Source organism: Psammomys obesus, unplaced genomic scaffold, assembly GCF_907164565.1.
Source record: "Psammomys obesus unplaced genomic scaffold, mPsaObe1.curated_primary_1811, whole genome shotgun sequence".
Taxonomy (NCBI): Eukaryota; Metazoa; Chordata; class Mammalia; order Rodentia; family Muridae; genus Psammomys; species Psammomys obesus.
Window position 1 is genome coordinate 25442430 of NW_026590062.1, and position 24560 is coordinate 25466989.

General features: G+C 44.2%; 1 protein-coding gene across 1 annotated transcript; it reads right to left on the reverse strand.

Moving 5' to 3' along the window:
* Positions 1-568: 568 nt before the first annotated feature.
* Peli2 (pellino E3 ubiquitin protein ligase family member 2) lies at positions 569-24022 on the reverse strand. Its single transcript, XM_055606056.1, has 6 exons — positions 23977-24022; positions 23376-23545; positions 21676-21777; positions 10623-10817; positions 8744-8932; positions 569-5401 (listed from the first exon to the last, which is right to left on the reverse strand). The coding sequence occupies exons 1-6, from the start codon at positions 24020-24022 to the stop codon at positions 4835-4837; spliced, it is 1269 nt and encodes a 422-aa protein (XP_055462031.1). The 3' UTR covers positions 569-4834.
* Between the last annotated feature and the right edge of the window lie 538 nt (positions 24023-24560).

The window sequence follows — 24560 nt, forward strand, 5'->3', positions numbered from 1 at the left end:
TTTAAGAAACCGCTGACTAAAGTCAACAGTTTAAGCTTTCTTCTAAGAGTTCTGCTGTTCTGCTCTTTGACCCACTTATTTTTTTTTTATTATAAAACACTACTATGGTCTCAATTTTATTCTTTTGCATGAATATATCTAGTGGTTCTTGATCCATTTGTTGAAAACACCATTTTCCCCCACACCAAGTGAATTTCAGCACAGTTGTTGAGTGAGATATACCTGAGAAGTGTAACTGGCAGTTTAACTATAGAAACACATTTTATAATTCATGACTTTTCAAATCTGATAAAAACAGAACATTTGCCTCCTGTGTAAAAGCCTATGTTTGCATTCTTTTTTCAAAATGAAAAATCTATTTCCCTCAATAATAGTTATAACCTTTGAATATTAACTTGAATAGAAAATATCACAAATGCTTGAAGACTTACACACTATCTTTTTGCTATTGAAAAGAAGACTACTACAAATGGAGTAACACGGTTATAACGATCATGAAGAAAACCCATTAATTCTACAAGCCAGGTTAACTTCTCCTACAAGTTAGATTTATTTGACAGTGATAAAATGCCACAAGAAATAGTAATATAAGCACCAATGGAGTTTCTTTAATAAAAAATCTGGAGGATTTCAGAACACAGATTTAAGTATGCGATGTGTAGAGTAAAAGACAACAACAAACCTGTCTGTTTGGACTCACATGGAACTTCCAGAAAGTACCAATAAAGTCTACGTCTGCATCCACGTCCTACTCAATGTCCCGATGAAGCCGGGGATAACAAGAGTCTGGAGACGACTTGCGAACATGTGAGATTTGTTTAATAGCTTTTGAAGATTTTTCCTGTAAAATGGCTTGTATTTCCACAGGTACAACAGTGAAGAAATAAGTTTTCAATTTGACATGAAATATAAAAGAACAGGTTTTTACAAATATAGCCATAAAATTTAACTGCGTGTAACACTATACATGGTGAGAACGACCAGCCCTCTTAACGCCCGGATTATTTAGTAGAGAGAAGCAATCTGTGATTTCATCCTAAACGACAGAACTTCGTTCTCAGCATGTTACTTTTGTTTAGAAAGTTAAACAGAACTGGAACATGTGTCTGTTTCCCCTACTGCTCACTAGGGAAGTCGTGAGGGCACACACTTGCTGACGCATTACTAAAAAGCAACAACAGGACCCTGTTTTGTTTTCACTGTTTCGGTAATGCTTAGGATCTTTTACCAATATTCTGACGTTATCTCATAACATGACTGGAGCTGTGTCCTATGCTCATCACAGGGGCTTCAGACCCTTAATCCACAGAAGGCAGAACTATGGGACCTTGAGACTGACAGCCAAGGGAACAGAACCATAGCCGGCTTGAAGTCAAGGTCCTGGGGTCTGTCTGGATTTCCACTGTCAGAGGCAAGACTGTGTGAAGATGACACTAAGCGTGGCATCATTATCCGCCTCTGGTGTGCATCCGAAGAAAAGAAAAAAGCTAAGTGAATCATGGAACAACCTTTAGCACACTTAAATAGAAAGTGTGTTTTCTTCAAAGTGTTCAAATATCAATACTGAGTTCCTAATTACCGAGGCTGGTAAGCAAAAATAAGAGGCATCGATGCGTCATGAGGAGTTCTCAACTCTCCTACTATAGTATATGTAATAACTTAAACAAATTTCCCTACTAGTACTGGGAAACAAATTCTACTACAATCACATTGATGCCGGTCCTGGCACACTTCTGCACCTAGGTTAATTAGTCTCCTTAGTGGAGCCCATCACGTTTTCCAATGGCTTTCTCCTTTCTCTACACCCTAACCCTGAAAGTCTATAACCAGTTATATCACGTGGCTTCCCTGAGGCACAAAGGTACCAAACCCTATAATTAACTATTGAGGAATGATATAAATATGCTCTCTATTTATATTAAAAGTTTTAATTCTTTTGGGCCACAGAAGGATGGTGGGCTTGATGAGGCGGGGAGGAGACCCAGAGCTTAATACTTACTCTGCAGTGTGAACTGTAGCCCTTTTTGCAAAAAACCCAAAAAAAAATCAGAGAAATGTTAGAGCCACATGACCCAGCAGCACTGTTTAATAATAATTTAAAAAACACTAGAAAAATACTCAGAGCTATACCCCACTCACTCTGAATTTTTTTTTTAAGAAAAATGACACAACTGAAGAAAATATTATCTATGGAGGCATGTCACTAGGGCTTGACTTCTGGAAACCTATTTGAAAGGGGGTAAGTGGTCAGGCCGAGACCAGGATGGTGGTTGGTGACGTCCTTACATACATGTGGGTGAAGGCTTGGGATTCATCCTTTAATGTGATGGCACACCAAACCTGAACACGGAATGACCATGGAGGACCGTCCCTTGCTCAACTGTATCATTCTACATGGCTGCACTACAGTTCCTTAGTCTCAGAAACTAAACTGTTTTCAGACTTGAAGCTCTCCTCAGTAGAAAGGGACTGTATCAGAAGCTGTCCAAGTCAGCATGGCTTCCTTTGAAGGTGTGACCCCTCTGCTATTCCTCTGCCGGGAGGGGGACCTCACCTGGAGCCCGAAGGAAACGACACAGGCGTCACACCTGCCACTGCAGAGCTGCGTTTATTACCCAGGTATCAACCTGCACTTGAGCTACCTGAGTTATGATGTCATGAACTTTGGGGGCGGGGGGGCATATGCCACACACCGAAGTATGAGACATACAGTCCCTGACTCAGACACTCTGGCATCAGAGTGAACTTCATTGAAAAAAAGAAAGCTTTTTTTTTTTTTTTTTTTTTGATAGTTGAAATTTAACCTTTCTTGGTGTAAGACCTTTTATCTTAGAAGATAGTCCTAGCATATCAAGAATCCTCAGTCTCTCTCCATATGACAAGAAGAGGGAGTGAGTGCATCTTTTAACCCTTCTCTGACAACCAGTGATGGGAGCCCTGGCTGCCTCAGATGGCATCCAATAGATTTCTCAAGAAAATTCTTCCCTCCCTCCCTTCCTTTCTTTTGTCTATAGGGAATCTATGCAGAACCATAATGAGACTGTTGTTGGATTTTCATGACTATAATTAAAACAAAACAAAAAATCCTTCTTCCTACACATGGTCTCCATGGGAAAATAAAGTTATTTTTAAAATGACAGGTAAATCTAGCATACTTAGTCAAATTAAGCAGCAGTGTTGAAGAGTAATATCATCTTTTTGCATTTAAGAAAAAGTACTCAATAGATTTAATTTGCTGAAAATAGGCAAAATATCTGCTAACAAACAGGCAAAATATGGAGAAACCAATTCAAGTATGGATATAATATCAGAATCACATTAACTATATATATTTACAAAAGCTGAAACAGGCAACTCAATCTGTTGATGTTCCATTTAAGCAGATGGCAGTTTAACCAAAGCTTTTCTCCCTGGGAATGGGTGGAATGGAGCTTAAGCCCAACAGCACCTCTACCTTCTGGGAGCCACAAGTACTACTGGCACTAAGCACAGAAGATGCGCATTCGGGAATTATTAATCAACACAAAATGAAACGAAAAGAGAGGGATGGTGTAGCTCATATGAAAATCTGATTTAATTATTTCTCAGTAAACACTCCCTTGCTCTCTCAAAATCAGGAATTTCAAAAGATCTCTGCAGATGTACCGCTCAGTGCTGGGTGTATCTAACAATCACATTTACATTTAGTTTCATTTGCAAACATTTTAAAAACTTACGGGGTTCCTTAACCTGAAAGGGATGGCGACAGACAGATGGTAGGCAGGCAGATAGTGGACAAAAATGACTGTATCATAGTCATTTGCTGCTTTTGGGCTTTCTTATAAGAGACGAGGACACAGAGGAAGAGGAAACCATACTATGAAGTGCCAACAAGTGGTTTTAAAAAGCAGAAGCATATTTTAAATCCCTCTTGGGTCTTAAGCAATCAGTATGCAGATAAAGCTGACAGGAGAGTACCCAGGACACGCCCACTGCCGCCAGCAGCTACAGCAGCCCCACTTAGCTCCTGTCACACTGCCACCTCAGTTCATGAACTTCAAAGAGCTGCTAGACTTCGATCACTCAACCAACTAATCAATCAATCAATTCTTGACATGTGAGATGAGGACCAGAAACAGTCCATATCAAACAAAAATAACAGAGCAGACTAGAATACGGGAAATTCCTTGTTTGACATGCCAAGTATCTGATGAATGAGTGTGTAAGTAAATTCCATTGAAGTTAAACTATAATAGCATATTAATATTCTCTTCTACCCAAAGTGAGAAAACTAAATGAGAAAACAAGCTGCAGATTTCAAGACAAGTGCCCGGCCTGTGTCTCCTATCCACGGGAATCATGGCAGGGCCGACCCTTTGGGGTTGGGTCAGATTCTGGCCACTGTCAGGTATTCCCGGCCACTGCACATCACAAGATGAGTGACAACTGTGCCACACAGCTCTGCAGGCTGTCCACTAAGACATCTGTTGAATACATTTCTTCTACATTTATGAAAAAAGATGTAAAGTCTTACCCAAGTTTACAAAGGAAAAAAAAAAAAAAGATCTGGTTAAAAACCTAAAGTTAAAAACAAAAGCATGGCAGTTGAAATCCAGTCATTACACAGGTGTTAAAGTTTAATCGGGCAGACCTCAATGACGATGCTGCTGTTCCGAGAACACAGAGCACAGCCGTGTCTGTCAACTCCTGCCACGTTTCATAACCAGCCCCGTCTTCTTCCCCAACCCAGTCCACCTTCCCCTTAACAAACAGCATTACAAAAGGTAGAATCTACAGTTAGTGGCAAAATCTTCACAGTAACGTGTTAATAATGTGTAGATGGCCGTCCAGGGCGTCAGTCCACTGGACCCTGGAAAATCAATTTGATGCAGTTCTGTTCACCAAGCAGCTGCGTGGCGCAGAACGGGCAGGCGGCGTGAAATGCATGGGTTCCATGGGGCAGTGGGATCTGAGACCAGTACTTTGCAGACTTCTCTGAACACACGTGTCCACAGGGGGTGAAAGCATGAGTTGGGGGTCCTGCATCGACATAAAATCCTGCCTCGCAGCCCAGCCAGAGAGGGACGTAGGGGCCCACAGTCCTGCACATGGGACACTCCCTCTCATTAGCCTCCGTGTCGTTCCGATGGCCCCAGTTGTGGTAGCCGTGCACATGGCCACAGCTCAGGTACGCCCAGGGCTGCTTCTCCTCCACCACCTCCTTCCTGCTGATGCTGGGGAAGGCCAGGGTGTTGAGACCCACGGGACACTGGGGTCGGGCTGCATTGATTTCCTGCCGGAGGGCCTCAATGTGCTTCTGAGTCGGAGTGTGAAAAAGGCCATCTGCGGTTCTCCAGAGAAGAGTGGCTCCACACAGGTCAATGAGGGAGCCGTCTTGCAGGACATTGGTCTCAGTTTCCACCTACAACAGGTTCAACAGACACATCTTTAAAAGCAAACCCCTGCAAACTCTGGCGGCAAAGGCTCCCCAACATCCTTCCTCAGTAACTAGAAAAACAGAGAGCACAGGGAGGTAGCATTCAACTCTAAAAAGGACATGGGACATCACCCTCCCGAGCCTCAGTGCCTGTAAATGTTCAGGGTGGGGCACTCAGAGCGCAGTGTGCCAGCTTCTTCAGTTCCACTAATGCAGCGGGTACTTTAGGAGTCCCGTAAACATTACACTTTTATTTTTAACCTTTTATGTGGGTAATACACCCATAAACCTGAGGGACGAGCGCTGTCCTGCCCATGAAGACCCATGCTCCTCTGGCAGGGTATCCAACACATTCCTGGTGACCCTCAGTGTCCCTTACCTATGCACACCTAGAACTGTCTTTCACTCGTTTTTCCTAAGGTCAGAGGTGGAAGTCTTCCTGGAAAGCCTTTGTTCTCACAGGATGTGTGTGCTACGCACCCGCGCTTGCACAGGACTCAGCCCACTACTCCTGTGCCGGATGCATACAAAGCCCAGAAGGGAGAAGACTACAGGACAGACAGACATAGACAGACAGGACCGGGAGGTAGGCATGCCTGGAGCCAGGGGTAAAGGAAACACTGAGAGGCCACGGATGCACAATGGCTGAGACTAGCTTTGGGGCCTCTGGCCTGTTACGGACCTGGCTCTGCCACTTAGAGCTGGGGTGGTTACTGGAGCACACCGCCACACTCTCCCTTTTTTTAGGATGTGGAAGGTGGCTATGAGGGGTAAGTAGGTTAGAGCAAGCGGAATTCTTGGACACGAGGTCTGGCACACAGTAGACACTGTTTGCTGCTGGTACTCCGATGAAGACAGGTCAGAACAGGTTTTGACAGAAGTTTTCCTGAATGGAGATTTGGAAAAGATGCCAGGAGCCAGGAGGAGGGTGGTGACACCAGCACACAGAGAGGTGTGACTACCCTAGGCACGGAGTCAACAGGCACTCGCAGGACAGGCTGGGGTTCTGGCTGAGGCCACGGCACCAGGCACCAGGCCAGGGCCAGACGGCCAGGGGGAGAGGTCTGGGCGCCAAAAGAAGATGGATGTGCCTTCCGTCAGCTCACATCTAGCTGTACAGCAGATGGACTGGAGGGGTTCCGGCAGCTGGCACAGGTTCTCTCTCCAGACAAAGACCTGGGGTATACCACACATGGAAAAGAGTATCTGTGGCAACAAAGTTTCAGGCTCAGTGGTCCTGAGATCTTGATGTGAGAAAGATGCCCATAATTTTCCATAGATCTAAGGCATGCTGTTGACAGACACGAACTTTAAAAACAGGCTGTCTGGGCTGGGGAGACAGTTCAGGGGGTAGAGCACTCGCCTTGTAGGCAGGAGAACCTGAGCTCAGAGCCCACAAGAGAAAGCCAAGTGCTGTGTGCTAGTTGTCACAGAGACGAGAGGGTCCCTAGGTTTCCCTGGCTAGTGTCTCAGCCTAGTGGGCAAGGCCTTGTCCAGAGGTTATCCTGTCGTCTCCATGTGCAGGTACAGATGCACGCATGTATACACACACACAGTAGCAGCCGCTGCCGCCATTTTTGGAGCTGTTTTTTTTTTTTAGCAAGCCAGGCAAAAGTCTGTGACACATGCTACTGCCTAAGCTGTTCTGCAATAACCAAGGAGAAGTAAGCCACCTGGTGACATGCTCACTGGACAGTCTTGCCATAGCGCCCAGAGTATGCTTTTAATATTATTATCATCATTGTTATTTTATTATTTATTTTTTCTGCAGGGGATTGAGGGCAGGGCCTTGCACAGGCTAGTAAGAGCTGTGTTACTGAGCTGGCTTCCCACTCTTCGGTTTATGAGACAGGATCTCACTATGTAGCCCTGTCTGACCCAGAACTCACAATTTGCTTGCTTCTACCTCCTGAGTACTAATTAGAGGCAGGGCTACCATGCCCGGCTCAGTATGCAGCTTCTTTTCACACAGGTAGCAAACGCTCACATGTGAACCAGCTCAGGTGAGCGCCCAGCATGGCCCTCTGTGAAATTACAACTGGAGCAGGAATCTGAGTTGTGGCTCAGGGCAATATTTGACTTGGGTGTGCTACTTCTCTCCATAAATGAGGTGAGAGGATCTTGCCTCTTCAGAAGACCGTGGTGCAGAGTGGATGAGCTGTGTGCTTGGTAAGGAACGCTCCTGCACTGTCTGCCCAACCATGTCTTCGTCTTCCGCTGCTGTAACAATTAATCAGCAAATCAATTGTTCTAGGTCAGTCTTGTGTAAAACTACAAAAAGGAGCACCCTTTTTGTAAAAGGGATTGTTTTCAAATCCCTTTTCTATTTATAATTTCTTGAAAAGTATTCAAATAAAACACAGTTTGCCTGACCTTTGCCAGAAAATGCTTTTCATCAAAGCACTGAAAAAAAGGTGGCTTTACTGTAAGGTGAGGGGGCCTTGCCTGTCCAAGAATGGTGTGAAATAGAAATAACAGAAATGGCACCCAAGAAGCAAGCCTCGGGGACAGGACAACAATCACCCATCAGGCCCCAGGTCCTTTCTCCATCTCAGAAACATCTGGTTGCTACTTTCGTCTCTGCAGTTCACAGATCACACACACTCCACTGTGTGCTGTGTATGGCTACTCTGAGAAAGGCCTTTCCTATAACCCAGAAAAGGCACATGTTCTCTCCCAGCTTCTATGTAAGAGAGCAGGAGTGAAAGGGGAACAAGGCTATTAAGGGCTTGGGCCACAGCAACGGCACGATCACAAACCCGAGACCACACACTCACAATCAAAATGGACAAAACAAGCATCTGTTTTAGGACTCCGCAATGACACTCACGAGGTGCTAGCATGTTGGCACAGGAGTAGCTTTAAGTAAAATGTTTGCTGTCCCTGGTGAACAGTACTGAGAATGCTATTAATTTCTAACCATTAAACTAAGGGGGGGGGGACTTAATTATTTGTTAGTTTTAGAAAATCTAGACTTTATTTTTTAATTTAAAATTTTCATTCACTGTCTCAAAATGTCCAGGACTTTTCTGGATTAGTAAACTATTATGAGGAAAGATAAATTCTGTAATGATAAATGTAATAAATGACTGTTTTCTCAAGACAGTCAGGACCAAAAAATACCTGAGGCACTTGCCCTCAGGTAAGCCCAACTCTGAGGAAAGGACAGCCACCCCGCTCCAACTCTCTAGCGCTCATGGGACTTCTTCTGGATCTGAGAAGGGCGCATTCAACCCTACACAAAGGCTCTGAGCTTCATCAGTGGAAAAGTGATGGTCACCACGAGCATCTGTGCTTTGGTACTTTTTCTGGAGGGAGCCCACTCACCAGCTTTCCCCTCTGCTGGGCCGACCTAGTCTCTCGCAAGGTGTACACGTCTCCACAGACAGAGATCTCTCGCCAGACTCCAGGCTGGGACTCCTCTGTGAAGCCGCCTTGGGGGTGCATTACCAGGACACCATTGGTGGTGAGCCCGTCCATGTGGCCATCGGGGTTTTTCCACTTGGCTGCTTTTTCCTGGAGAACAACACCACAGACCAGAAAAAGCATGCTAAAGCGCCACTCGAAAAGCGGACTCCAGAGTCTCCCTAAAAGACATGAAAGCTCGCCAGGCACGGGGGCTCACGCGTTTAGTCCCAGTACTTGGGAGGCAGAGGCAGGTGATCTCTGGGTTCAAGGTGAGCCTGGTCTACAGAGTGAGTTCCAGGATAGCCAGGGCTACACAGAGAAAGCCTGTCTTGAAAAAGAGAATACATGGAAAAGGTAGGAAAGAGCACAGGATTTCCCTTTCCACTTAAAGCTGCTGAGCACAGGATGAGTGTGCTGCTCGGACGCCAGGAGACATGACACTGTCTGAAGCTGAATGGTTCCCTCACTGCACATTCTCCTCAGGAGTTTAGACATACCTGTACCAAGCTCTTTACCTAGACACCGCTTTCCTTCCCTGGGTCAAGCCTGGAATCTAAGCCTTCACTTCTGCCTGTTCTTACCCAGGAACCTAACAGTGCTTTTTGCATGCACTCATTGCCTGGTTACAGAAAGAAAAAGAACATTCTAAAGAGAACTTTAAAGGTACAAAATTAAAAAAAATATAAGGTAATGATTTGGGGGCTAGTGTGTTTCCATGCACATTGCAATGTCTCCCCTTGAGGCGGACGGCAGCAGTAACAGGACAGACATCCTCTATTGCTGTACTGCTTTGCCGCCCCTCCTCTCTCCTTGAGACAGAGCAGGGCAGGGAGGATCAGAGCCCTACTTTGTAGAAACCCATCGGAGTAGCCCCAGGCTTCCTAATGCCTGGCAAAGGGTGGGGATGTGCCTGCCATGAGGTGGCTTTGCCCTGAGAAGTCACAGGAGTGCACAGCCTCACCACCTCCCCCTCCTTTCTCAGGGAGGTGTCACACACAGGAGCAGCCCTCCGCCTCCTCTCGGGCCCCAAGTGGCTGGTGTACCAGAGGAGGCGGTGGGCAAGACAGAGAGAGCCCAGTCCAAGATGCCACAGGACACAGCAACAAGGGCTGGGCTGGCCTTCCTCAATACTCCCTGTCACCTAGGACAAGAGACTTTTATTATCCTTTAGGTCACAACGGACAGTTTTCTCTCTGCAACAATATTCTGGTTCAAAGGTATTTGTATTAAGATAGAATAAATCACTAAAGCTTTTGGGGATTGGTTTATCACGATACCCCATGTGGGCAGGGCTTTCTGTTTTGTTAACATATCACAGTGGGCTACAGCAAGCACTCACCTTTGTTCACCTTTCAGTGAACAGCTCACTAACAGTTTCCTCCTTCTTCTTCCCTTTGAGATAAACATCTCAAATTCACCATAAAGGTATTATAATGTTAACATATACTCTTTTAAAATAGTTAGTGCATACGCTATAACTGATACAGCAAATAGAACGACCACTGAGTAATCTACAGATTGTTTGCTTTTTATTGAGGCAGGGTCTCTCTATGCAGTACAGGCTGGCCTTGAACTTATAACCCTCCTGCTTCTCTCTCCTGCATGCTGGATTCACGTGGCTAGGCTTTGAATTAACCTCAGGTTTTTACTACTGTCTTCTCCACTGGCCTAAAAATCAAAACATGAAAAAAAAAAAAAAATCTAACTACAGTCTTCACAGAAAGCAACTTCTCCGCAAATTAACTCTATCCCAGCAGTGGGTGAGATTCTGAAGCCAGAATATAGTCATAGTACTTACTCCAAGAAATATGTTCTTGGAAGAGTCGAATCCAGCTGCGAATATGCGTGCTGTGTATGGCTCGTTCCTGTCACACACGATCCTGCAGGCAAACCTGGAGATGGTGCTCTGCGTGATCTGGGCATCATCGTTCTGACCGCCAGAAACGGTGTCTGTGACCACGAAGTCGATAGGGCTTTCTGTTGACCTGCCCACCTGGGGAAACCGAACACTCTCGTGACTCACATCAAAGACATCAGGCTCCGTGTTGCAGAACCCTGCCAACTTCATTATCTTTGCTTAATCAACTGTCTGCCCTTCCTTGTTAGCTAAGAGAGAAATTATGGGAAATAACCATCAAAACTTTCATCTTAGCATGATGCCAACACTTAATCTACATACCCCCCACAAGTGAGTGTGTGTGTGCGTGCACAGGCCCACATGCAGTTAAGAGCCCAGAAGACAACCTTAGATGTCTTCTTCAAAGATGCCATCCATCTCCCGCGAGACGGCCTGCCCTTGGCCTGGAGTTCCCCAGTTGGCCCGGGCTAGCCAGTCCGCCAGCTCTGTGAACCTCCTGTCTCTGCCTCCCCAGCACTGAGATTACAGGCACACATCACTACCCTTGGTGTTTTGGGGAGGTTCTGGGGCTTGAACTTAGATCCTCATGCTTGACAGTCAAGTAGTTTACCATCCCCTCAGCCTGAGATGCGCACATACAAATGCATAACGACACAGGGATAATGCTGTCGAGTAGATTCCTAGATCTTACTCATTTTGCTTAACTGCAACTTTATGTCTATTACTCCAGCAATTTTAAGTGTCACGAGAAACCTCCGTTTTCTATTCTGGGAGAATGTCTCAGATCCAGTTGGAAATACTACTTCTGCAGCAAATTATTCTTTTTTTTAAATATTAATTACAGTTTATTTACTTCGTATCCCAGTTGTAGCCCCCTCCCAATCCTGCCCTCCCTCCCTCCTATCTTCCCTGCCCCTCTCTAAGTCCACTGATAGGAGAAGTCCTCCTCCCCTTCCCCTTCCATCTGATCCTAGCTTATCAGGTTGCACCAGGGCTGGCTGCAATGTCCTCCTCTGTGGCCTAGCTAGGCTGCTCCTCTCACGGGGAGGAGCCACAGAGTTCATGCCAGAGACAGTCCTATTCCCCTTACTAGGGAATCCATGTGGATGCTGAGCTGCCATGGGCTATGTCTAAGCAGGGGTTCTAGGTTATATCCATGCATGGTTCTTGGTTGGAAAATCAAGTCTCAGACAACTCCCTATGCCCAGATATATATATATATAGGTCCTTGTGGAGCTCCTGTTCTCTCCAGGTCTTACTAACTCTTCTTTCATATGATTTCCTGTACTCTGCCCAAAGTTTGGCCATGACTCTCAGCATCTGCTTTGATACACTGCTAGGTAGAATTTTTCAGAGGCTCCTATCTTGCTTCTCATTTTCTCCTATTTCCAATGGCCATCTCATTTGTCTTTCTAAGTAAGGATTGATCATCTTACCCTGGGCCCTCCTTCCCAAATTATTCTTTGTTTTCTATTTTCAGAGAAAGCAAACTGTCAGAGAAAGAAACAAAGGAACTCTTTGCTTGCTATACTCCCTAAGTCAGTCAGTCCATGACTTGCAGCACTGAGAAAACCAAGCCCTTACCCTGGGACTGAGGGAGAACAGTAGCTGCCACTGTTGAGTGACCTGGAGAAGAACATGGGCTGTGGGGTTTATCCAAGTCAGTCAAAAGCTCAAAAATGCAAGTGGAGGAAATGTTTAGAAGGGGCTACTCTTAGCACCTCATGTCCGGGTTAAAAAGAAACCTCTCTGGGGAGGACTAAAAGTTGCTACCAATATTACATTGGCTTCCTTTCCTTGGTAAGCTTTCAAAGCTTTCGAAGTGAAATACCAGGAGCTGGTATTTCACTACAGTCTTGGAGTTCTAACAGAGCCTATCCTGTTGAGTAGATTCCACTAACTCAGGTCTTCTTTCCCATTAACTAGAAGACACATTTGCTTGTAAGTAGGAAAATCCTCAGGATCAGATATTAAAAATTTATGTACTCATGCTTCCTGTCTGTTTGCCTGGAAGGCAGTGACAAACACAGCCTCCAATCAAAACCATTTACATGGAGATGAAGAATTCCTCACTCAATATTATGCCACTAAGGCCCTCGTCTGAAAACAGAGAGCGATTCAGAAGCTGCCCAGGGGAGGAGCACATGAGCCCTGGCATGTATGTGCATAAGGCCATGAAAATCAATTTCCAAGGTGGTTTTTATTCTGATTGTGAATTCTGCCTGAAAAGATAAGCAATGTAAAATACATGATTTTAAAAAAATACAAACGAATGAAGAGATCTGACATCATCTAGCTCTGCACGCTCCCCAGCAGCATCGCTGGTTCCCTTTGTACATTTCTCCTGTATGTCCCCATGCACAGACTAGCGTGCAAAGCCAACAGGCAACAATCTTTTCTTGTTTTTTAATGGCTCTCAATTCCTTGTTCTAGTGAAATGTACCTAGAATAAACGGAGTTACTGGTTTCACTGAAATTCATCAAGCCGAGCAGATGTGTATTGCTTAGCTATATGCATTTTGGTCTCAGAAAATATACAAGTTGCTTAAGAACGCAACATAAAAATCTAAATTAGAGATACCATAAAACCATACCATATAATTCATCTTCCTAAGGCTGTGAAAACTTCCCTTTGTTGGGTTCGTTTTCAAGATGGTTGTGTAATGTAGCTCTACTGTGACGGACAAAGCTATGAGCCTTTTGTTCCTGTTAAACTTGAAATTACTTATTGATACATGTAAAAGTTTTCTAAATGCACAGTTCAAAATAAAAGTGTACAAAGGCACAGAATGAAAGCGCATCTCCTTTCCTATTAAAAATACAGTATTTTACACTTGTTCTTTGAGAATTTTTATACACCATGTGTTTCCCTATTTTCCACTCTAAATCCCCCTCGATTCCTTTCCAGATCTGTCCCCCACAACTTCTCCTCCTTTTTTTCTTAAATCTGAGTCCAAGTAGTGATGGGCGCATGTGCACTGGTGTAGGGCACACGCCACCTGCCGGGATCGACAACCTCAAAGAGAGCTGACGTTCCCCTACCCGGGCCGTGGCCACCCGCTGCCAGCAGCCCCTCTCCCACCCATGCAGGCATTACTGATAAATCTGACCCTGTGCAGATCTAAGGCAAGCTCTAAGTTTCTTTTCTTGTTAAAAGCTTTTATTTTTTTAAAGGTCATAAATACTTAATAAATGTAGAAACATAAAAAGGAGAAAATGTGGCTTCTTCAAACTCAACATCATACCTCACCCTGAACTTTTATTCCAAGAGATGTTTAGGTGAGAGATAAATGTGAGAGACCCTATACTTTCCTGGTCACCTCACAAAACCTGAAGCCTGGGTTAATGTCCATCAGCCTCAGAGAAGGGAGGTGGCGGGGCTTCACACACCCTGGGTCCTAATATCCATCAGTCTTAGAGAAGAAGTGGGACTTAGTTGTAAGCCGAAAGCAAGCACTCTTCTAAGATGCCACGCACCGCTCTTAGAAGGCTAGGCAAGTGATCTGCCACTGAGGCCCGCTTCCCAGACTCACCCCTTCCTGCCCACAGCCATTACTTCCCTCTGGGAATGCCATGCTGCGACCTTATTCCAAGTCACTAAATTCATGCCTCATGATTTAACTGAAATTGACTAAGACTTGAGATTTTATTTCAACTGAAACATCCCTCTAGGATCAATTATTTTAAGCCATGCACTTACCTGGCTGGCCACATACGGTTTATCACCTACCTCCCTTTGCACCTAACCTCTGGAGTGCTAGGAAGAATTTCCTCCTTCAAGAAACAAGGCTCATATTGCTTTACCAGCAAAGAAATTTCAGCCACTTTCTTACTGAAACCCTAGTTGGTGTGGGAAACCTACAGTCCGTTTTTTCTTCTGTTGGATCAGTTCCACTTTCTCTTACAGCCAGTCATGTAGACAAGCTGAGATGCCTCTACATTTCATTTGACAGTTGAGTGGTACACAGGCCAAGATGCTTCTGAGTTCATCTGCTATTCATAGAACACTGGCATTCGGAGAATAGCTGTAGGGAGAGCTTGGACTTTTATATATAATGAAAGCACACTTACTGCATGCCCGCAGAGCCCAAGAAGACAGTGCTGACGTGGTACAAAGGCCTCTCTCATTTCTCCTTTCCCTCCTTATATACGTCTATTTTCTGACTCTTTCTTTCTGTGTCACAGAAGACTCCTGGATGCTTCTATCCAGAAGCCCTCTCTCAGAGATGCTTTGTATCCCACAGCTTTGCTCTTGAATGTATCCCCTGAATCTTCACTCACTCCTTCATTTGGGATCTTGCACTCATCAAACACACTCAGGAACACCCTGAACTGTGGCTAATGGCACAGCTTGGTTCTGGTTTCTGTTAGAGTCTAGCTTGTCAATGATAACCTTTAAAATATACAATATTTGAAAAGTGACCCTTGGCTTACTTAGATCATCTCAGCCATGTTGACCTGCTATTAAAGTCTCAATGGCTACTTTTGGAACCTTCTACTGCCACGAAGCATCTTGCTGCCAGCAGAGCTGGCACAGCCCCGCCCCGCTCCCATACCTGCCTTAGGGAAGCTCTCCTGTCTGCCTGCAGCCACCAGCTCTCACCCATCAGTAACATACTTCAGAAAAACACATCCATTTCCTCACTCAGCTCATCAACTTCCCTTCTCAGCCCAGGCCACCTTGCTTCCAGCCCCTCCCATGGGGGGCGGGGAGGGAAGGGCATCAGTACACCTCTAATCCCAGGCTGCAAGCCTGAACTCATCTGCCCTGGTATTCACCCTGCAAACACTTTCAGCCCCTCCCCGCCTCTCTCTTAGAGAATCCCATCAACTCTTCTTCCCAAGGGCCCAGAGCTCTGGCTCTTCTGGTAGCTACAAGCTAGCAGACCCAATTCACCCAACACCTAATGACCGTCTCTAGTGTGACACACTCTGAGCAAAACATAAGACCTTCCAGCCCCTCTCTGGATGGTAATGGCGGCCATACAATTTGTTCAGTCTGAACATCAAACCCAAGAACTGTCCTTAAGTCTTCCCATGGTCCCGCTGTACAACCTCACCCCTGTAGCTTCCAAGCACACGTTAAGTCCTTCCATTTTCCCTTCTTCCAGTTATCATCACTGTGTACAGGGACTCTAGTTTGTTTATCTGGCTCAAAATGTATATTTCTGATGGTCTTACGACATTTGTTTTTGTTGCTTTAAAAGTCTTAATTTTGCTACTGAGTAGTCTTATCAGTTCCTAAGATCACTGGAAAATGTGTTTTCCAATGGTCAGGACCCAGAGGTTAAGAACCACTGATCTAATGTCTTCTTGGCAAGTATCAGTACCTTACTCTACTCATCTGCTTATCTCCCCTAACTTCCTTCCTGCTTGCCTCTGTTCCTGTCTTGGAGCTCAGGCAATTTGCTGTGCGACCTGGAATGTGTGCTGATGGGTTGGGTGGTCATCTCCCTCCTTGGTCTTATCGTATTATATGCAGTGTTGGGGATAGAAGGTGACTGTGCATGCCAGGCAAGCTGAGGTCACAGCTCTAGCTCTTTGCCCCTGTAACTGGGTGGGTATCTGACACAGCAGACTCTCTCTCTCTCTCTCTCTCTCTCTATATATATATATATATATATATATACATACATATATGTATATATATATATATATATATATATATGACATAGGTTATGAAGGATTCTAATACTGAGCCAACCCTTTAAATGCACGCACGTGTGTGCGCGCACACACACACACACACACACAGAACAAGATAATTTCCAAAAAATACAGGTATTACTAATGTTTTTCTTAAAGTAAATTGGTGATAATTAAGCTCTACCATCTAAAACTAGAGCAAACAGACTAAGTTAAGGCAGTGTCGTGGCCACACTGTCAGAGTGTGCTTGGTCCCTTGTCACCTCTCAGTGGCCCTGTAAGGCATCTGCATCTCCGCTGTCTCCCTCAGATTTTGTTTTACTTTCTCTATTTCCTTTTCTCGTTTATTCCAACCCTAGTAAGCAACTACTAAGATCTTGCTTGCTTGTATGACTTCAGACTCTACTATCCTTAATCCAGATTTGGCCCTGACTGTGCACCCTGATACTCCACCATTACACACGCAATACCAACATCAAGCTATTGACACCGAGCTACTGCGATGGCTGAGGATCGCCGCAGCCTTCTGTGCGGGGGCCCATCGTCAGGACAGCCAACGCTGCTGCACTGTTTGCCACTTTGAACACACAAGCTTGTTAAAAGGAGAAAAAGCTGCGCATGGTGATGCATTCCTTTAATCCCAGCACCCAGAAGGCAGACACAGGTGGATCTCTGTGAGTTCAAGTCCTGCCTGGTCTACATAGTGAGTCCCTGTTCAAACGAACATGATGCGTTTCTCTATCGTGAGTGGTAGGTTCCACAGGGCTGCAGAAACTGCTCAGCAGCTGACGGCACCAGCTGTTCTCCAGAGGACTTATATTTGTTTTCCAGCACCCACAAAGGTAGGTCACAGTCTTCTGTAACTCCAGTTCCAGATCCAAACCCTCTCCTGGCCTCTGCGAGCACTTGCACATAGATGGCCTAGACTCACATAGAGGCACGTTTAACAAAACAGACTACTTCAGGAAAAAGCACCAGTGTCCTTAGAGACAGTGTTTTCTTAGGGAACTTAGGAAGTCTTGTGTTGTCTTGCCTCTTTATGCAAGGAGGCTGCATTGGTACTGTGTGGAAAACAAAGACCTAAATCTTATTTCTGTCTTATTAACTTGCTTTTCCCTTCAAAAACCTGGAGTATGCAGGTTCACAATTTAGGGGCTATCAAAAATCAGTATTTTCCCCTTTCCTGTCTATGTAGGTCAAGGGTGTGCATGAGTGTGTGCAAGGCCAGAAGTCAGTGTGTTTTTCAGCCACGTTTACCATTTCTTCTCTTTAGATTTTTCCTTTTAGTTAGTTATTTTTGTATGGTGTGCATGTGGGGCAGCGGTGCGGTGAGGGCGGGGTGTGCATGAACAGCACTGGGGAGGTCAGAGGACAACTTGCCCGAGTTGGTTCTCTCCATCCTCCTGGGCCCTCGCAATTAGACTTGGGTCATTCAGCCGGGTGGCAAATGCCTCTACCAGCTGGGCCCCTTTGGCTGATTCTTTTCACTTTATTCTGGGATCTCCTGCGGATTTTGGAGGCCCGCCAACCTGGCCAGACTGGCTGGCCAGGAAGCCTAAGATCTGCCCATCTCTGGCCCCTCAAAGCTAGGGTCCTTAGCACATTTGCCTTCTGTGTGGTGCTGGGGAATCACACTCAGGTCCACATGCTTGGTGGGCACTCCACCAAGTTAGCCGTCAGCCTTGCCCACAGATCAGCACTTTGTAAAAGCATGCTCCACAGTCCCCAGAGAGCCCAAATTTCTCCTATGATAAAATAAAGATGGCGCTTCCGTCCCCTGTGACGGCCTCTGTGGAGATGGGGCACAAGTACTAGTGACACGCTCTGCGGCGCTTCAAGGTGAGTCTACTTGGCACGGCCACACAGCTAGCGAGTCTACCCGGCACGGCCACACGGCTAGCGACTTTACTAAGCCTTGACTCTTTTTACTACCGGTACAAAATGGAGCACTCAGAAGCTAGCGGAGAAAAACCCAACGACATCTTTAATTCACTCGGGGAAGGGAAGGATTTTCCTTAAAGGAGCACACACCCAGCAGCACCTGACTACCCACTTCATGTGGAGAGCAAGCTACTGCTTTAAGGGTGGGAAGCATCAGTGACAATCACCAACAGTCACGACCCTCTTCATTATTGTTGAGGGTTATGTTGAGAGTCACTGTGCTTGCTACGCTTCTAGCCCACTTGTGATAAGAAGACTCTGCCACTGAAAACGCACACTTCTTCAGTATCAACAGGAAGTACGTGCCCATCCTTGGCATAACAAAGAGAGCTTTTAGGTGGCTCTGCTGTTAATACTGTGTGCAAGTAGCAGACACCTTGCTTCCAAGTTTCAGTTGGCATTTGAGTAACTACGCCTCATATTTACACTATGTCTGTTATTCCTCTATGGTGCCCGGCCATCTAGACCTGTTCAGCTTCGCACAGTCCAAGTCTGCACACCACCTGCCTACGCCTTCCTTCACAAAGCTGGCTGCCTAGTCAACGTTTCATCTGCCCTTTTAGAAACCTTTAATGCACCTGAGAATTATTTAAGCCATTCAATCATCCCAATTTAACAACATATTTAATGTCAATATGCTACTTAGCATTATTAGTCGCATTTAGTACCATCATTTAATTATTTGACACTTCACAGTAAGTAATCTTAACTGACCCCAATACTAGGACTCACTAATCAGACTGACCTCAGTAATAACAGTAAGACTCGGTATACACAGAGCCATCGGTATCTGCTCTACCAGTCTGTTTTGAGCTTTCTGAGTCTGTATTCGGAGCTTTTCCTTGTTGGGCTCTATGGCCTCGCAGGACTCCAGTGGACTACTGCACTGACATGGCCCTACTCGAGTTATTTCTTAAGCAATGCTTTGAGAGCAAGACTTTATACAACGTCATGGTGCACGTGCATAAGGAGATTCCTGGGTACATCTGTGGGAGGACAGAATCTTTCTCTTAGAAAGATCAGAGCTCAGTCAAAGTGTATAAACATCTCAGATTTCTCACAGCCATTTCCAAATCTCTGCCCCACAAGGTTGCATCAACTTATAATGCACAGGAGACTTATCTATCCCTCATTTCTGACAAAAGCCTTTGGATTTTTTTTTTTCTAATCTAGCAAGAAAAAAAGAAATATTAAAGTCACATTTCCTGTTTTTTTGTTTTGTTTTGGTAGGTGAAATAAAGCACATTAACTTATTTTAACAAGCTACTTGTTGTCCTTTTAAAATTATTAGCTGTTAAACTCTTTGGTGGTATGTCAATTCCACTGTATGTATTTTTCTCAGTCATTTCTAGGAGCATCTTACATTTTTGAACCTTGACTATTTGTGGCATGAATTGTAAATATTTCTCCAATTTGTCACTAGACTTTTCCTTTTACTTTACTGTATTTTGGCTCTAGAGAAACTTACCTAAAATATAAAAGTTATTAATAATATTCATAAAAACTTATTTTATTTTTTGTGGGGAATGTTTCAGGATTATGAATTTCTAACTTGAGCAATTTATACAATAATTACTTAATTAAAAAATCTGACCAGTTAATCATTTGGAATTTTATAGTGTTAGTTTCTGAGGAAGTTTCCTTCTTCAGATACCTACTTACAGGAATTTTGATCTTAACTTTTTAAAAGTATTTTTTTTTATTTTTAATTTTTTCCAGATAAGGTTTTTCTCTGAAGTCTTGGCTGTCCTGGACTCACTTCCTAGACCAGGCTGTCCTTGAACTCACAGAGATCTGTCTGCCTCTGTCTCCCAGACTGCTGGGATTACAGGTATGTGCCACTGGGCCCAGCTTTATGTTCATTTTTAATCTGACAGCTTTATAGACAAATTTGTCTCCAAAAATGTAAGGAGAGTTTAGAGAAAGAAGACAATTCTGATGTAGGCCGGCTCCTCTTAGATGGAGGTGTTGAAACACGTGTGCCATGTAGCTTTCTAGTCTACCTTCTCTACCCACACTGAAGTGTGCACTTACCGTTAGTTTTTCATTAGGACACGTAACTCTGAGCCAAGCGCCATTCAGTTAAGTCACGTTTCACATCCCTCAATTATTTGTGCACATGTTAGTGGCAGTCTCTTGGCCAGTGGCCCTGTGGGTGTATGTCACCGTTGCTGCCTGCCGTGACACTGCGCTGTGGAGACACTGCTCTGACCACAGTGTTGTCCAGAGGCCACTTCCACACAAGGTGCTCAGTGCCACACTTCCAACTAATAACTGAAAAGTGCTCCGCCACGAGCGCACCTGTACTGGATGATTTTAAAACACTGTTATTGCCTATTTGTGGTTCTCTTCCTGACAACTGCCCCAGTGTGGCCCTTGCTTGCTTTGTAAAGTCTGGGGAAATGGTTAATGCAGAATGGGGTCACCCTCCGGCATCTGGATTGGCTGTCCCCCACTTGACCTCTCATGTCTCTGACATTCACGAAGAAGCTACACTGTGAAAGTCAAAGCCTGACGTTCATTTCCTAACCAACCTTCCCACTCTAACACATGAAACCACTGCTTACTCTCTCCACACTCTCTTCCCTCCCACCCCTCCCCCTATAAGTACAGGTCTCACCTCTGAGGCGCACCTCTGCTTTTCTTTTTATGAGTCCACGTTACAATTTTCTGTTGTTTCTAAGGTCCTGAATCTTGGATGCATTTTCGAATTATTTCTTTTCAGCTTCATTAATTGATGTTTCTCGATTTCCTTCTTTTTGCTTTTGTCTGGTATATTTCTAGACTTTGTAATACACTATCACCCTTCCTATGCATCCTATACTTTCTTAAGGTCTAAAGGCATTTAGTAATCTGACTATCAACCTTTACCTTCTTAAAATTTGATTATGAGATTACTCAGGCTTACATTTTCTGGGTAAGGGTAAGGCAGTTTTTATATACACTGCTCCAATTATTTCTGGAAGCCTCTTGTATTGTCTTCTTTGACTTGTGTTTATTTAAACATTTTTCTATTATGTTTGTTTTAAAAGTGGTTGCCTTTACATATTTTTTGTGTCTAGTGTTAACAGCTACTTTATTGTATCAAGGTTGAGGAAACAACAACAACAACAACAAAAACAAAAACAGGTCCTGAATTTGAAGGAGAGCACGGATGGGTATGTGGTCGAGCCCGGAGGGAGGGAAGGGGGAAATGTCATTAAAATACAATCTCGAAAACAAGCAAAAATAGCTGAAGATATGGCCTTAAAATTTCCCTTTACCCCTTTAGGAGTAATTTTTATACTATCCTCACCTCTTCCTCCCTGGGCATGACTGAATGGTGCTGCGGCAGAAGTTCTGGTTGAATGACAAAACATACAAGTAAACGGAAGCGGAACAGTTTCCATTATAAAAGCAGTGTTACCTGAAACATGTCTGTGTCTTTGTCATGTGTATACTCCACCACCACGGTCTGGCTCCTTGACAAAGTGTAGGATATGCTGTGCTGACCTTTGCAGCTGATAGCCTAATCATGAGAAAAAAAAAAAAAAAAAAAAAAAGAGAAAACCTCATTTAAATCTCATCTCAGCACACACTTCTGTTACAGTTCTGAGTCACCTCAATATCACAAAAACCCAGCTTCACCTCAGCGGTCACAGCCTGTCCCCATGCTCTGCCTTATAAACCAGAGGATTAAAAGGTCAAACTTTGGGAACCTTCATCATATACTCTATACAGGTGAAAAAAAATCAGTTAGTTTATTTGTAACACTTGATTAAATTAATTGTCAGAAAAATATATACATTCTCTTTACTGCCAAACTTAAGTGATAGAACTTTTAGCCTAACTATAGTGATTTTTTTAAATGTTAAAAATTTCCTTCACACATGGGTAAATTAATAACAATTTGTCCCACTGATTCACCTGTATTACAGAGATTATAAACACAGCAAAAGGTCACTGAAAACACTGTTAATATCCCACAAGGCTGTCTATGCGACAACATAATGTTCCAACCCACCACAACGGCCATTATCTACACTGGGCCCTGCATCTCAGCTACATCGTGTATAAGCGACTGCTGTGCTCATACATTTATATCTTAAAAATAAGACAACAGGATCTGATGATACATTACTGAAACTCCAGCTTGAAAGATGGAGGCAGGAGGATGGGGAGTTTGAGGTCAGTCTGGGCAACAAAGCAAGCGTTGAGAACCTAACTCTAAAATAAGGACAACTTACTGTAGTTCTTCTCTGTTTTCATTTTTTTAAAGAAAAAACCAATACTCTTTAAAAAATAATCTAGGAATAGTAAGACAAGTCATTGCTCATATTTTCCCATAACGATGTCTGAACACATCTTAAGTTGTTGTCAAATGCTTTTTAATATTTCTAAATTAATAAGGAAATTGATTTAAATGATACTCCAAATTGTTTCAATTACATTTTCTCTAGTACTTTAACTTATCTCCATTTCTACTTTTTTATTAAGTGTAATAAATAAAACTTTAATAAGCTTCCATAAACATTTACTGAAGGAAGGCAATGTCTGAAGAGCACAAACACCTTCTAAAGTAGCTGAACACACACAGCATGTAAACACAAAGGCTCAGGGCAGCCTTGTGGACTAGTGACTGCTCAAGCCAATAAGCAGCGGAGAATCCAAGTCACGGTGAGCCTGGCGACCCTCACAGATAGTGGACAGATCTAACAAGGGACTCGAGACTGATCTTTTATTTCAGAATACTGTAAGATAACGAAATTATTAAAGGCAACAGAGTCCTTTAATATGACCAGAAATCTCAAGAACACTTCTTACCTAACACCCCCAAGTGTAGTCTTCCAGCTCTTCACTGGTCTGAGTCAGATAAACTCTATCTCAATGTGAACAATATTCTATTTAAGTTAAATCAAACTTGCTTTACTACTTTGGAAGACTTAACCATATTGCTAGAGAAACACCTGCTTTCTCCCCCACTCCCCCCAATAAACATGCAGGTGTGTAGGTGTACTCGTACAAGGTCAGAGGTCAGCATCTCCTGTGTCTTCCTTTCAAATTCCACCTGCACATGTCTGTGATAGAAACTTAGGAGGCAAGTTCCTCACTCTCAAGACACTGTACCTTGAAGTTATTATAAAATTTACTTGTGCTTGCTAGTGTTAACATCCTCCCAATGTGCCAGAAATTGACATCTGGAAGATCGCCGATGCTGATGCTGGGGCCTGTCTCAGCCCCATGCGGGTGCCTTGGACACACCTCCACATCATCTGGGCACGTGACAGAAGCAGCCACTGTGCAGACGCCAGGCAACAAGTCTAATTTATAAAATATTCTTGTGTCCAAACCATAATCTTATATAAGAAACGCAAACCCCCAGCTTAGTTTTTGTTGTCCTCGTTTGTCTTTTTGTTGTTGTAAATACCATGACCAAAGGCAATTTGGGAGAAAATGGTTTATTTCAGCTTATACTTCCAGGCCACAGTTCATTTCTGAGGGGATTCAGGCAGGTTCAAGGTAGTTGGGAAGCACGTAGGAGTGATGATTTTCTGGCTTATGCTTGGCTAGCCTTTTCAAACAGCCGTGGCCTATCTGATGCCACTCACAGTAAGTTAGACCGTCCCACTTGCCAATCTGATAGAGGTAACTCTTCAACTAAGGGTTCCTCTTCCCAGCTGACTTTAGTTTCCATAAAGTTGACAGTAAAACTAGCACAGGTACTTACGGGGATGGACTGCCTTACACAGAAGCTGCTGTGGCGGAGGAGGCATGCCCCCGTCCTACAACAAACAAGCGAGGAGTGGAATTTTGTAGATTTGAATGCTTCTAGGACACTGTCAATACCCTCCATTTAACAAAATGTTATCATTCTAAGCAGCTGTGGGTTCTTTATGTTGTCAAACAGTCACAGACAGGATTAGGGAAGCTGAATGGTACTATGTTAAGAAAACAAGTTTTCTGCATCTTTGTGATTAGGAAAGTCATAGCTGAGGCCTATGATTGGAGGCTCTGGATTTTGGGGAAGATGGGGAAGTAAGGAAAGAGAGTCTGCGTAAGTTCCAAGAAACAGCCAGTGCTAAGCTGGCTCTCAGGGCACCGCTAGGGCCTCACAGCAGGGCTGGCCACTCTCATTCCCAGCTTCAAGGACACCACAGGCATTCAAGGATGAAGAAATGAGCAAATCAAAGAATCTGCCATAGACACAAGAGGACACTGGGATTTCCCGGCCTTGGGCCTTCCCTCTCCTGCCCTCGTTCGTTATTAACAAAAGTACTGATAGGAAACAATAGTGTTACTCTCAACTCAACT

Coding starts and splice junctions, on each gene's coding strand:
- Peli2 (XM_055606056.1), bottom strand. CDS start 24,022: ATGCCTCCTCCGCCACAGCAGCTTCTGTGTAAGGCAGTCCATCCCC. Junction 23,546..23,976: donor GTGTAAGGCAGTCCATCCCC/GTAAGTACCTGT, acceptor GCGTCTGCACAG/TGGCTGCTTCTGTCACGTGC. Junction 21,778..23,375: donor AATTTTATAATAACTTCAAG/GTACAGTGTCTT, acceptor TCTCATGATTAG/GCTATCAGCTGCAAAGGTCA.